Source organism: Humulus lupulus, chromosome 5 (genome assembly GCF_963169125.1).
Source record: "Humulus lupulus chromosome 5, drHumLupu1.1, whole genome shotgun sequence".
In the NCBI taxonomy this organism is placed as follows: Eukaryota; Viridiplantae; Streptophyta; class Magnoliopsida; order Rosales; family Cannabaceae; genus Humulus; species Humulus lupulus.
In genome coordinates, this window is record NC_084797.1 from 92,978,778 (window position 1) to 92,994,130 (window position 15,353).

Consider the following 15,353-nt stretch of genomic DNA (forward strand, 5'->3'; position numbering starts at 1 on the left):
CCGCAGGGAAAGGCGGAGTAAAGTACGCAGTTGTCGCAGTTGATTACTTCACCAAATGGGCCGAAGCTGAACCACTCGCAACCATCACGACCAAGAAAGTTCTTGACTTTGTCGTCAAGAACATTGTATGCAGATATGGTTTCAGACAACAGGACCCAATTTGACAGTGACTTATTCACCGATTTCTGCGAGAGGCATGGAGTTATTAAAAGCTTTTCTTCAGTTGCACACCCCCAAGCAAACGGGCAAGTCGAAGTCGTAAACAAGACTCTTAAAGACACCCTGAAGAAAAGACTTGAAGAAGCTAAAGGAGCGTGGCCAGAGCAGTTGCCTGAAGTCCTGTGGTTGTATAGAACGTCCCACCGAACAGCAACAGGACATACTCCATTTTCCCTAGCCTATGGGTATGAGGCCATGTTGCCTATTGAGTTAGATCCCCCCTCACATCGGCGTTTGACTTACGACCAAGATCAGAACAGCCAGCTAATGATGGAGTCCCTAGACTCAATCGATGAGATACGAGAGAAATCTCAACTCCGAGTTGCTGCATACCAGCAAAAAGTCGCCCGGTACTTTAACTCCAAATTTAAAGAAAGAAAATTCAACGTCAGAGATTTGGTGCTACGACAAGTTTTCTTAAATACCCGCGACCCTACTACTGGAGTGCTCGGACCTAATTTGGAGGGACCTTACCAGATTGAAGAAGTCCTTCATCCAGGCACATACAAACTTGCACGCTTCAACGGAGATCTCGTTCCACGTTACTGGAATGGAGAACACCTGCGCAAGTATTATCAATGAACAATCCTTTTTAAAGAACTGGCTTGTGTTAAATTTTTTAATTTTTACAAGTTTTGCAAAGAGGGTTAGCCACGCTGTATGGCTAACTGCTCGTATATGTAAGGTTCTATTATAGAATCACTCGTAAAGACATGTTTAGTCCATTTTTAATACGAGATTATAAGGGACTGTGCGCAGCCAGTCATTCTTGCCAACCTTTGTGAATTTACATTTACAAGTATTTGTTCATTATGTGTGTTGTTTTGTTGTATTACAAGTAACATTTTTTCGCACGAACAGGAATGTTCGAACAGGCCATGGTCAGGGCAAGTGACCAAGGACCTAAAGCTCCTCGATCACTTGGGGGGCATATAAGGCACATCGATAGCAAAGCATACTCTCAAGGTATGTAAACACATGAACAAAATGAGTGAAAGCATGCTACAGTACTTAGAATATCTTTCAAAATTTATGTTTTGTTAAGTCATGCCAAAGTACTATGCTAAGTTCGGTCATACGGACAAATGTTATAATAAATAAAAATATTATAGCATCAAGATTTAAGCTTTTACACCGCAAGCATCGCTGCTTGGATGTAACTGTTCGAGTAAAGGAAAAAAGGGTTTACTGCCCATGCAGCAAAGTTTAAAAAGAAATTATTGTCTTTACATCACGACCCGTGGGTTGTATAGCCAAAAAGAAAGAAAAAATAAATAAGAAAGTTTAAGACGCATTTGGGGCCGGAGGGTCTTGGGCAGCATCCTGGTTGGTCACGTCCTCGACAACTTCTTCTTCTTCCACACCAACGATGCTTGGAGAGGCAGGGATCCTCAATCTTGCCTCCTCCTCGGCCAGTTGGGCAGTGCAGCGAGCCAACTCAGCAGCCCTGACTTCCTCCGAAAGATAGCTAAAGTCGGCACCCTGATTATGTTTCCAGAAGTTGTAGAAACATCGGAGCGTCGTCCTCTTGTACTTTTCAAGATTTTTGGAGTTGTCAAGCTCCAGCTGCTTCACCTTGCCTTCAAGAGTGACAATAGCCTCGTCCTTGGACTTGAGTGTCTCTCCCAGATGCTTGATCTCGCGAAGATGGGTTTGGTTGGAATCTCGATACTGCTGCCTCAACTTTACCGCGGCATCTTTTGCAGCTTCAGCCTCTGACAGTTTGGTCACCGCAACATCCCTTTCTCGAGCCATTGCCTCCAACTCCTTGGCGTGCCTAGCCTCTGCAGCCGAAAGCTCCTCAGCCGCCTTCACTTGATGCCTCTCAGTGGCCTTTGCCTTGGCCTGCTCGATGGAAGCCTGGATACGGGTACGAGCAGTGATAGCAGATAGCAAGGCCTGTGAACAAAGGAAAGAGTTAGAGCCTGCTATGAAGAATAAAAGACTAAGGCTTAAAAAAGTGAAGAAGTACTCACACTGGAGATTTCATTTAGGGCCCTGTTCAGAACCTGGTCGGCCCCCATGTTTTGAGCCTCGACCATTGCATCTCTGACACGGTCACCTTTGCCAATGCGGTCAAGGCGATCCCTGGCTGATCGAAGGGTACGGCTCATGAGTTTGGCCCCGAGAGCTTCTTCACGGGTAATTTCCTCTCTAGTGGGCGCAGCCGGAGGATTTGGTGGGGCAGGAGGAGTCTGCTTCTCAGTAGGAGCTGGTGGATGAGTTTGCCCCGTTGGCCCCGTTGGCCCAAGAGTTTGCTCAGTTGGCGCGTCCTTGGGAAGGTCTTCTGTTCGACCCTTCTTGGCTGGAGGGCCTCGGCTGGATTCGCCAGTTCTCCTCTTGGATCTCCGCTGGAGTTGGGGAACCTCCTCTTCCTCCTCGGCCTGGTACATGTCAAAGATATTGGGAGTGGCCATATCTACATGCAAGTAAATGCAGAAAACTGATAAGAATGAGAGGCAGATGGAAATACATTATATGCAACAGAAGAAAGGCAACAAAGTGAATACCCGAGCTACAACTACTGGTCGCTACACTATTGACTCTATTAGTCATATACTCATTATCTGGCATGAAGAAGTCTGGCCCTAATTTTGGAGTATACGTAAAATTTCCTTCCCCGTCGAACAAATGACAGGGAATTGGCAAACCATTTAAAAGTAAAATAGTGTTACCATTATCATCAGAGGACTCTCCCAAGTCCACAGCTGGCTCTTTGGCCTTTTGTTTCCCCTTGCCTTGGGGAGCAGAAGGCCTTTCTGCGGAAGGATTGCCCGTGGGCTCCCTAATAGTAATCCCCGTTGGCCTCCTCCAAGGAGGAGACATGGGAGGTTGCTGCTCGGGAACCCCCTCGGCAGTGGCTTCGTCCACCACGGACCCTCTAGTTTCATGGCGAGGAGCCAGGAGGCCAGACCGCCTCAAGTTTTCTTCGGTTACCAGGATCTTGACGCTTTTTGCTGCGTCGGACATCCTGGCCAGAGTATTAGACCTCAACACCATGGCTGGTGTTGGGGTCGGACGTAACCAAGGGCCTGAAAAGCAGATTACAGTTTGAGAAAAACGAAAGGAGACACCTTGAGTAAAAGTATCGACCAGTCAGAAACGGTGCTTACCTCCTCGTGCGAAGGCCAAGTTGTTGTTGGATATGTCCGGGGTAAGGAAGTACTCCTTATTATACTGCCCCACATTCGAGATATGCGTTGTGTCACTCAGGAATGTTCAATTGGTTTCCTGGTGACAAAAATGGAAGAAACCCGTTCCGTGTTGTTGCGGGTTGGACTTGAGGTCAAAGAGATAGTTGACCTCGTGGGGTGAAGGTTCTGGCCATTTCTTAAGTTTATACATGATATAGAGTGCGGCCAACATTCTATATCCGTTTGGAGTTATTTGGAAGGGGGCGACACCAAAATAATTGGCCACCCCCACAAAAAAGGGATGAAGAGGGAGATAAGCTCCCGCCTCAATATGATACCGAGACCAGGCGCTTTTGACACCTCCGGGGAGGTTAGCCCTCTGGTCTGCGGCAGGTTGTATAATGGAAACCCCTGTGAGGGGGAATCTCTTGAAGCAGTTAACAATCATTCGAAGAGTTACTGAACTAGCTGGGGAAGTATACCACTCGACATTAGGCAAGTTCTGATGGCGAGGGCTGGCCCTAATTTGAATATTAGGGTCAGGAACAAGATTTTCTCGACCACTGGTCGAGGGAGCCCTTGGCTGCGAATCAGGCCGGGCAGGAGAATTTGGGTTGTTTTCAAACTCGGGTCTTTTCTTGCCTGAAGATTTGGAACGGGCCATTGAAGGAGAAGGATGGGGTCTGGAAGAAGATCGCGAAAAAAGGGATCTCGTGGACACGGTTAGTTGGTTGATCTTCTCCCTCGAGCAGTTGGGCGAGAAGGTCGTCGTCAATAGGCCTTTCACCTCCCCACAAATCTGGCATTAAAGTCTGCATACAGAAGAATGGGGAGGTGAGGATAGAAAACTTTTAAAAGCTTTTTAGAATAACGCTGGTCGAGTATAAAAATTAAGTTTTTATACAACAACATTCTAACAAAAAGCTAAATCTTTCTACAACGAACAGTTTGAAAAACGGATCAAAGGGTGAAAGCAAAAAGTTTTTCTGAGAAAGCTTTTTCAACTCCCCTTAGGGTGGGAAAAATTTATTTTTCAACTAGCCTAAAGATCGAATTTTTACTTCGATTTTACGTCCTAAAAAGCATGATCTCTGATTTTAAACTAACTCGAAACCCTATTTCGCCTACAAAATATTCTGTCTACAAGCGTCTCGAACCAGAAGCAGATAAACTCAAACAGTACACAGTCAGAAGCATGCATCGCAAAAAATTAGAAGCGTGGGAACTCGAAAACTTACCAAGAAAAGTGATCGTGGAGATGGAAGAAAGATCTTCAGAGATCAAGAAGCTCTCGAATGGGGTCCTGAAAGTGCAGACGGAGCGGTATTTAGGAACGTTAAGGGCTCTGGATTTTAGGTTTTCTTGTGAAGACGATGGCGTGCGTAAAAAGAAAATAAAGGCTTCGAAGGTCTTATATAAGTTTGTTTCTGATAGTAAAAAGTATAATCATTAGTTTCCCTTTTTCAAAGTATGGGGAAGCGGGATGTTCGTCGAAATCTTTTCTGGGGAACCGAAAGGACGTGATTGGACAGAGGTAGGTTGCTTTTTTCAAGAACACACGAAGGGTTCTGACACGTCAGGTGGGGTTACCGAAGAGTCGTTCGTCCAAAAGTTTATTTACTGCTCGTGATAAATAAACTTGGGGGGAAAATGTTATCCATAAAATTAGCATTGGTGATGTGGCAAGTAATCCCTGGACACGTGGCTGACACCTGGAAACATTCTGCTAGAGTATCGACCAGAGGACACATTAGAAGCAGTGTAAGCTTGTCTTACCCGCGACCAGTCTGGTCGATAGTTCCGTGTACAAGGCAACATTTATGGGAAGATCTTTATGAATCCTGAATTTATCTCACACAATCTCCTGAGTATCCGATTATTCAGGAAAGAATATCTGTAACAATCTTTTGTAATACCCCTTGAGCCTATAAATAGCAAGAGATAGCTCAAGGGAGGGGACTTTTGGCTTTTGATACGTGAGAGATTATAGTAATTATCCTAGGAATATCGTATTGTTCTTGAGAAAGTGGTGAAACTCATTGAACCCTAGTTCTTTGATCACTCTTCTGGTTTTTATATCAATATCATTCTAAGTGGACGTAGGTCATTACCAGGCCCTGGGGCCGAACCACTATAAAATATTGTGTCTTATTTACTTTTGTCATTACGTTCTTCTCATCTCTTTCATTCATATCAAGCATATTTTGACTCCGTTTCGGTTGGCCAAATCTTGGGTCAACAGAACTTCCAAGAGTCAGAGAGAGTGGTAGAGAATACCCTGCACCTATAATCACGCTCCACACCGAGTAACTCCATCTGATCCTCGAACTTCCCAATGGCCGTACCGGGTCCTCCTTCCTAGTGTATGTAGGAAGTTTCGGGGTCTTTGTATTTCGGTGGTGGTTAGGCAGCTTGGATCTTGGCACTGAAAGGACTCCCACTTCTATGAGCCAGCTCGATATCTGAAGGTTTCTTTGTTAGACCCTGAACAACCATAACGAGTGCATCTATTTGAGCCTGTACTGCTGGTGGGATCACTTCTCCAAGTGGGGAGGATATCCCTAGTACCCCCTCTTGAGCATTGGTCCTTCTGTTGATGACCTCCCTCAAATCCTGAGGTTGCGCATCTTTCCCCAGTCTATCGAACACAATATTTGTGTTATTCATCAGTTCTTTTCCCTTGCGAGATTGAGGGTGTAGGGGTGGTAGGTCCGCCTTGCCACTGTCGGTGCGACCCTGCCCCCGAGCTTCTCCTCCTACACGACTTTGAGACTTTGAGCAACCATTTCCATTCATGTCACGCCTTTCAGATGTTTGACCCTCATCTCCTGCATTGTTTCGTCAGTCCCCCTGGGAGGGGGCCTTTGGGTTGGTAATACTCCTACTCCAAGATGGAGTGTTATTCTTCTTAGTCATGGAGGAGGCAGTCTTGGACTGTGCCTCTTCATCCTGTCTCTAGGAAAGTAGTTCTGAGAGTGTCCTTGGGGTTCTACTCCTCCCCTGGGACTCTCTGTTACTATTGTCTCGCATTCCTGCTGCTTTGGATTGAGCCTCCCTCACCGCCTGAGCAGCAGCTTCAGTGTTAGCTCATGCTAACTGAGTAGCCACCTCCAAGGCCACAGCAGCCTCCTGGTGCTTCTAGTCAGCCTCCTGTTCCCTCTGGATCATTCTCTGGGCCTGCTCATCGATCTCCCATCGTTGTCATTCCATAGTCGCCCTTTGAAGGGAAATTTCTACAGCAAAGACCTCTTGCCTTGCCAGAAGTTGTGCCATCTCCTCCTGGTGAGCGTCATGTGGATCTTCTACATCAGGTTGATCTCCTACCTCCACCTGAGGTTCATTAACGGGATCTATGGGATCCTGGGTGAGGGGATCCCTGGGAGCAATCTTCTTTGTCTGATCGGGTTTTGGAGGCATCGTAAATTGATGAAAGTGTGTTTCTTGATTTCTTATTCTCAATGAAAGCACCAAAATGTTGACCTGTGAAATTGGCCAACGGTCGTATGTCCTGTATACGACACCTTTTGAACTAAATAAATAAAATAAATGACAGAGTACGATTTTCTTAAATAAACACACAATAATTTTATAGTGGTTCAGACCTGTTTTGATGAACAGTAATAACCTAATCCACTTAGCTTTTAGTATTGAATCACTCGAAAATTACACTGTTGAATCAAAGGATTCACTCGTTCTCACTTGCCCATAATTTCTCCCCAAATGTTCTTTAGATCTCCAAAATTCCAGAAATTGTGATCCAGCAAAGAGTCCAAAAAATCCCCGTAAATGAAGCCCTTGTTCCTTTATTTATAGTACCCAGGGGTTGTTACATGACCAGTAGTACTGGGATCGTGGTTTGGTACACGATTATCATGTAATGGAGAGACGTGTCCACCTTCCCATGATCATGAGATCGTGGGTCTTCTCGTTGTTTCTTTAGATCGTGGTAGATATAATGCACGATTGAAACTTCAGGGAAAATGTTAAGTCTCTGTTGGTATATGAGACTTAGGTGCTAGGCCCGACGACTAAAGCTTGGGTGCTAGACTTGTGACCTTGCTGGGTGCTGGACCTGTTGATCCTCTGGGTGCTAGGCCTGTTAATCTTAGTTTGAACGAGAGTGATTATTTCTCAGTGAAATGTACTTGGGGGGTTTAGGCCGACCACCCTATGACAAATAGGGTGGGCCGACCACCCAGTTGGCTCTTGGGCCTGCTTAGGCCGACCACCCTAGGGGTTGAGGTCAGGCCGACCACCCCAGGGGTAGGGGGTCAAGTCGACTACTCCTAGGCCCTTGGGCCTGCTTAGGCCGACCACCCCTAGGGGTAAGGGTCGGGCTAACCGCCCCTAGGGGTTTTAGGCTTGGTTGGCTTCCCTAGGCCCTGGACCTATCTTTTTTGCCCGTCGGTTTTTTCTCAATACTTTGTCGTTTTCCCTGATTTGTGATGTCGCGTGTCACATTCTCATTTGCCACATCATCCTCGTATTTTTTAGGGATAACAATAGGGAAATTTCATGTTCTATGCATGATAACTTAGTGAAATTTTTTAATATGCCAACATAAGTTACTATCCCAAATATATGACAGTTTTCAATTTTTTGGACAAAAATACTCCTAACATTCAAACACTTGTTTTCTCTCTCAGTCCAAACTCTCTCTCTCTCTCTAACGTCTCTCATTCTCTCACAATGAAAAATCGATGGTGTTTCGATACTTTGGCGATGCAATCATGAAAACTTATTTTTTTGGCCAAAACGATGCTTTTTCGATGCAATCATGAAACTTGATTTTTGGCCAAAACGATATTTTTTCGATGCAAAATCGATGGTGTTTCGATGCAAAATCGATGATGTTTCGATGCTTTTGCGATACAATCATGAAAACTTATTTTTTGGCCAAAACGATGCTTTTTCTATGCAAAATCGATGGTGTTTCGATGCTTTTGCGATGCAAACATGAAAACTTGATTTTTTTGCCAAAACGATGTTTTTTCGATGCAATTTTGATACTCTACATTGAAATTTGACGAAAATTTTTAATGTTCATATTTTTTCACTCAAATGTCTGTTTCAAATGTTTTTTTTTTTTTAATTTTGGTATTTTTTCGAGATCAAAAAGATTAGAATGAGTGAGAGAATGAGAGACGTTAGAGAAAGAGAGTTCGGACTAAGAGAGAAAATGAGTGTTTTACTGTTAGGGATATTTTTGTCCAAAAAATTAAAATTATTGTATATTTGATATAGTAACTTATGTTGGCATATAGAAAAATTTAACTAAGTTATCATGCATAAAACATAAAATTTCCCTATTTATATTTAATTCTACCACTATTCTAATTCCATGTTAAATTTTGATAGATTTTATAAAAAAAAATAAAAAAATAAAGAAAGCATTGGGCAAACTGTGAAGCAACCACATGGCGTTGCCCTCACGCCACGTGTAAATGGAAATGCGAATGAGGAAATTTAATAATGTCGGTTCTAATCCCTCCCGCTCTTTGCTACTGTTATATCATATCATTTCTTTCCATTTAATTATTTATTTTAGGGAATTTATTCTTTTGGTACCCTTTGTTTTTGCAAAGTATCATTTTGATACTCTCTGTTTTTAATAATGCTCATATGGTATCCTGTATTTTGAAAACATAGATATTTTGTATCCTAATTAATAAAATTTTGGTAATTTTATTAATTAAATTTGAAATTAAGTATCAAATATGTACAATTTTAAAATGCAAGGTACCAAATATGTATGGTTTTAAAATGCAGAATACCAAATGAACATTATTTATAAATACATAATACCAAGACAATACTTTTCAATAACTACCAACCTACCTTTATTTTATTACGAGCAGTTGAGAAGTCTTTAGATCTTTCCTTTCTTCCCTCGTCTCCAACTTCAACCCTTTCATTTATTCTTTTCTTTCTTTCTCCTTTTTCCCTTTTCTTAACTGTAAAGATTTTTTCTTTTATTATATATATATATAGAGAGAGAGAGAGAGAGAGAGAGAGAGGTGATTGAGATCTACACCTTTCATTTTCTGTCTTACTGATTTTTGTAAATTTAATGGAGTCGTCCAGCCAACCGGAGTTTGACTACTTGTTCAAGCTGCTCTTGATTGGGGATTCAGGGGTTGGAAAGAGTACTCTTCTCCTAACTTTCACTTCTACTACCTTTGAGGATCTCTCTCCTACAATTGGTCAGTTTTCCTTCCATTTAATTTGATTTATTAAATTCTCCCACTTTCTTCTTGAGCTGTGTCTTCATTTGTATCATCGTCATCATCATGTTACTTTTCTAGGACTATTTCTAGTACATTCATAACATAAAAATGGAAATATATGAATGACCGACTAGACATTCTTGTGTCAAAACTTTATGTTGTAGTGCTTGCTTTTCAGGTGTGGATTTTAAGATTAAACATGTGACTGTTGGGGGCAAGAAGCTTAAGCTTGCAATATGGGACACAGGTAATTTTACTGTCTCATTAGTTGTGTTTTGACATTTAGTATGTTTAACAACAAAATGAAAATCTCTTTTAGCAAGTGCTTATTTACTGTGGATCATTTTTTTTTAGGAATAACATAATTTGTTCTGGGAAACATAAAAGAATATTGGCAGCTTTGTTTGTTCTAGCTAGATAGATTTGCTAGGTACTTGTGACAAATTGAAGCAAATCATGGTCTTCACCACTCTGGCCCGGAGATATTTGAGTAACAGAGAAAGTAGGATTCGTTCGTTTTGAATTATAATAGTGCATTCATTGATATTGATGTGTTGAAACTAGATTTGATTCATATTGTGCAATCGTTTGGAAGACCCAGTAATCTAATCAACTTAAGGGAGGCACAAATTACTCTTGTCCTCCCCAACTCTAGGAAGAGATAGAGGAAAGGTTGACAGAGAAGGACTATAGGTTGCAAACTCAAAACGAATTGGCAATGGGTGGAAAAGATATTAATCGACTTGTAAGACACTCCAATACCGACTTCTCGTTGACAAAACACATTTCGCACGGATATGAAGTCTTTAAGATTTTGTACAATTAGATGAGTATAGAAATGTGGGTTTCTGATTCTCTAAATCATTCTTTCATTGCGAAAACAGTACACATTTACATCTTGATTTATGTGAAACGTGGATAATAGTTATATTAAGTTTTTAATTTTTTTTTCATTGTTTAATTGAAGAATTAATTAGGCAAAGAGCTGTTGATAATTTTAGACTTTGTTTTTTTTGTCTTGTAATGCAGCTGGACAAGAAAGATTTAGAACACTTACTAGCTCTTATTACCGAGGCGCTCAAGGAATAATTATGGGTACTGTATTTTTTTTTTCCTGCAAATTCTTTTTCCTACTTTTTTTCCTTCTTTCTTTCTTTCTTTCTTATTTCTTTTGTAAGTTTTTATTTCAGCGTATTCTTTGTAGTGATTATATTTTTGCTCAGTTATGACTGTAACTACATTAACTGGCATTTTAAATCTTTCATTCATTTGTCATAGCCCTGTCACTTCTTTTAATTTTCATCTCTAATTTTAGGCCTGCTTTTGTCTTCTAAGATATTTGCTTAGCTGCTGTATTTTTACACAATTGGATACTTTTTTTTTTTATTGGTGTGAGTCAATTTTCAAATTCCTGAGTGAAACCTGGATTCTTCCTATATGATATTGGAAGAACCAGATATGGTGTCTAACCAGAGTAATTCAGTTTCTTGCAAAGGAAAGAATTCAAATTTTTGTCTGACAGCTTAAACCAACTTCTCTATATACTAGAATAAAGTAGTAGTTAATGTAATTGGACTATTTAACTAGGATTATAACAATCGATCTGATTTCTGGAAGTAGATAATTTTTCCTGTCTACATCCGTTGTGTTTAAAGTAGAATATTTTTCCTGTCTAATCACTAAAACCTAGTATTGATTTTCAAGATTTGGCACCTCTCCTCTACAGATTCTTATTGTTTTTTTTTACATTAATTATTGTCTGTATGCACCCAACTTTTCCTGCACTCTGAAGTAATAGTTCTGAACTTTGCAATTAACTAATTCTATGATTACAGTGTATGATGTAACACGCCGAGAAACATTTACAAATTTATCTGAGATATGGGCCAAGGAAATCGATCTATACTCAACAAACCAAGATTGCATCAAGATGCTTGTTGGCAACAAAGTTGATAGGGTAAGTCTTCTGAAATCTACCTTCATATATCCACTTCAAATTTATCACAAAATGTATAGATTTGCTTTGATCCAGAGTGATAATTAAGGTTAATATTCTAGATTGTTTTATATGTATATGTATATATTTTTTATTAATTTATGATAAGGGTTTCTTGTCTTCCAGGAAAGCGAGAGGGTTGTCAGTAAGAAAGAGGGAATTGAGTTTGCAAGGGAATTTGGATGCCTGTATCTAGAATGCAGTGCAAAGACTCGAATAAATGTAGAGCAATGCTTTGAGGAGCTTGTGTTAAAGGTATGCAAAGTTTTGTCGTCTATGTTTCTTTTACTTGTTTGTGACGAAAATTGTAGTCCTCTCATACTTTTTCTTTCGAGTAATTTTAAACGAAAGTTACATGTTTATAAAGGACCATCAGATTAGGCTTTCAAGACAAGACAGTTTGTAGTCACAACTACTTAGATATCCATGCTATTCTATTATTACACGTGATGAATGGTCACCTGATCTAACTTTGGGTATTAGCATCACTATATCATCGGTGTTGGTTTAGCATCATTATATCTTTGGGCATTTTAGTCATAGGATCCTGAAACATTTCTGTAAATGGGAATTGGTGCATTGACTTCGAATTAAATTAAACTCATATTGGTAATGGCAGATTTTGGAAACGCCAAGTCTCTTAGCTGAGGGCTCAGCAGGTGTTAAAAAGAACATATTCACAGAAAAACCGATACAAACTGATGCTTCAACAAGCGGCTGTTGCTCATGGTGATCTGGCTTCTCTGTCCTAGACTCTTTCTCACACCCGTGTCCAAGCGCCTTCTCTTCTCTTTCCTCCAACAACTTATATATGAAAAAATATGTACCTTTAAATTTGTTGAAATCAATTAGAAACTAAAGAAAAAAGAAAAAAATTATGTTGTTTGACTTGGAAATTCTTTCCATGTACTTTCTGAAATCCATAAAGAGACAATTGTTTGGTAATGTCTTCCCATGAAATGCAGCTAACAATTTCCCCTGTAGTTTATGTCACTGATTTTGTCTCGCCTGTGCATTCCATATTTGAAAAGTAGCCATTGGATTGAAATTTAAGGGATAGGGGTGAGTTTAGGGTACATTTGTAGGCATAGCAGGGGTAACCAATTGTGTTTTAATATTAAAATATTTGGTAATGATTGTTTATGTAATAAAAAATTATATTTTTGAAAAAACATCTTAGTGACGTGACATTTACTTTATATGCATTAACCCCTCATTCCTCTCAAACCGCTGTGTACTACTCAATAACTTACCACTCTCCACTACTCGTTCCCATTTTTAAAAGTGAGTTTACTTTGTAATTCTCTATAACGAGTCCAGAAGAAGGGGCTGCATCGGAGTGAAGTCGGAGTTCTTGAGGAGAATGATGGAGTGAGTGAGTTTACTTTTTAGAAATTGAATGTAGGTTTTGAAATCGTTCCTATCTTCTATTGATTTTTTTCTTCTCAAATTGTTTGTTGGTTTAGTTCAATATTATTTTTGTGTTTGTAGTGCTGAATAAGTGTCCATTGTTGGGACTTCGTTATAGGGTTTTTGGCTTTGTGAGTTTGAGTTTCAGAATTTGTTTTGCAAGTTTTTTTTGGTGCATTTTGAGATGACCATTTGTTTAGGGGATGTCATTTTCTAAATACATTCCGAATATGATTTTTATAACTATTTAAGACAATTTTTAGGGGTTAAAGTTAATAATTTATTTTGTTATTAATTTTTTATACAAGGAATTTATTCAGTTTGTTTAGGGGCATAATGTTTCTGAGTTTGGCAATGATTTTGTATTAATGTGTTTATAATATGCTTTAGCTGGTTTGGGGCGTATGAAATTATCATTTGGTCTATCTATTGATTTAGTTTTTTTTTTCGAAGAAAAGGGACTGGGTATGAGTATTTTTATTGTGGGTTGAAATATGATGTTATTCATTCCATGAGTTGTTTATGTGGTTCATGAGATTTTGATTAGGTCATGTAAATGTGCTTGAGCCCTAATAAAGAGTCATTATTTTCAGTTGGTGGTGAATTTTGGTTTTGTTGGTGAGAGAATTTGAGGGAGAAATTGATAAATTTGGTAGAATTATATTCAATTGAGTTTATTGTGTGCCTAGAACTATGAGTTGAATTATCTTGTTTCTTTTCTTTTTTCATTATATTGGTGATGTTTTCTGTTTTGTTGGCTTTTCTTTTTGCAATGTGTGTAATGTGATACAAGTTGATGAATTTCTATTATTGATATTCAACATAATTTATTGAGATGACTATTTTTTGCCATCAGTAATTGTTTCATATCCCAATGTAATATCATGTACTACTTCGTTTCATGCGTACTTAGTTGGAATTTTCTATATTGATAATTTTCAATGAATTGGAACTCTGGGTGACGATAAAGATAAAAGATCTGAGGTCGGTGAGGAAGATGCAACGTTAAATTTGGATGAAGTGAGGGTGTATGGTAGATGCTCGTTTGAGAGGTTGGCTCGTATAGCGAAGACACTGAACCTAGAGTAGAAGGACGAAGTGCACAATGCAGGTTTTGACACCTTCATTAAAGAGGATGGCCCGTACATAGACACAAGGACTGTTAGTTGGTTCATATAGCACTTAGGCCCTTCCATTAGCAGACTCAATTTGTTTGGGAGATCAATCAAGTTGTCTGCTAGGTTGTTTGTGGTTGTTATGGCCGTTAATGATTGGGGCGAGCTCATTGTCATGGAGAGTGAGAAGGATATTTTTGAGTTGGAAGAAATTTTATGTAACGTCCTGGATAACCAAGACTGTTACACTATGTGTTTAAAATAGTGCTTAACCTGCTAAGCAAGTCGTTTGAACTTAAATGTGTAATTAAAAACTAAGTCAAGGTCAAGTAATAAAAGATTTGGTCAAAAAAATGATTATTTTTCATTAAAATATTAAGTTTGTACACAGGATCCCAAAAATAAGTTTACGAACTTGTAAAAGATAAACATATACAATTTAGCCGTCATAAGCAGTAAAATAGGGTTTAACCTTAGTTCCTCCCAAGCTATCCCGACCGTGGCAATCGAGCAGGCTGCATATGTACACATCGCCCTTGAAACTCTCCAACTCATGGCTGGTCTAGCTATCAACTCCTTTACCTACACCACGTAGCACCCGTGAGCCAAGGCCAAGTAAGAAAACTTAAAAATAACAAACATATATAGCACAAGAGTGATTAATAAACTTTAAACCAATTAATTCAATTAATCAATAGAATACAAGTATCAAGCTAGGCAACGATTATCATATGCCTTCACATATAACTCAAACTATAATACGAATACTTAGGTGTCGGCGCCCTTAGGCCGAGGCTTCTGGTTACTTAGCTGACTCTGGCTCGCTTAGGTTGAGTCCTCTGATTATTTAGTTGATCCCGGCTCACTTAGGGCGAGTCCTCTGATTATTTAGCTGACCCCGACTCACTTAGGCCGAGTCTCTGATTATTTAGCTGACCCCGGCTCACTTAGGCCGAGCTGTATCTAATATGCTTATCATCAGGCCCGACACCCTTAGGCCGTACTTTCATATCCCACATAACAGATATATAACTCACAGAACACGTATATTCAATTATAGGGAATCTTAGTCCCAATGACAACCACATGGGTGCAGTTTTCTTACCTCGGATCCCGAGCAACAAGCGTATGACGACCCCGAGCACGATTCTTAATTCTTGAGCCCTTGTGCTAAAACCTAGTCATAATGAAATAATGGATAGCCATAAGATTCTAAACCATTTAAAAACTTTGGATTCAAATACTAGTCTCT

General features: G+C 39.9%; 1 protein-coding gene across 1 annotated transcript; it reads left to right on the forward strand.

The window, feature by feature from the left end:
• The first annotated feature begins 9,237 nt into the window (after nucleotides 1–9,237).
• On the forward strand, nucleotides 9,238–12,521 carry LOC133777528 (ras-related protein RABC1-like). Its single transcript, XM_062217183.1, has 6 exons — nucleotides 9,238–9,556; nucleotides 9,759–9,827; nucleotides 10,610–10,675; nucleotides 11,416–11,537; nucleotides 11,703–11,831; nucleotides 12,196–12,521. Exons 1-6 carry the CDS (start codon nucleotides 9,424–9,426, stop codon nucleotides 12,307–12,309), a joined length of 633 nt encoding a protein of 210 aa, XP_062073167.1. The 5' UTR covers nucleotides 9,238–9,423; the 3' UTR covers nucleotides 12,310–12,521.
• Nucleotides 12,522–15,353: the final 2,832 nt, after the last annotated feature.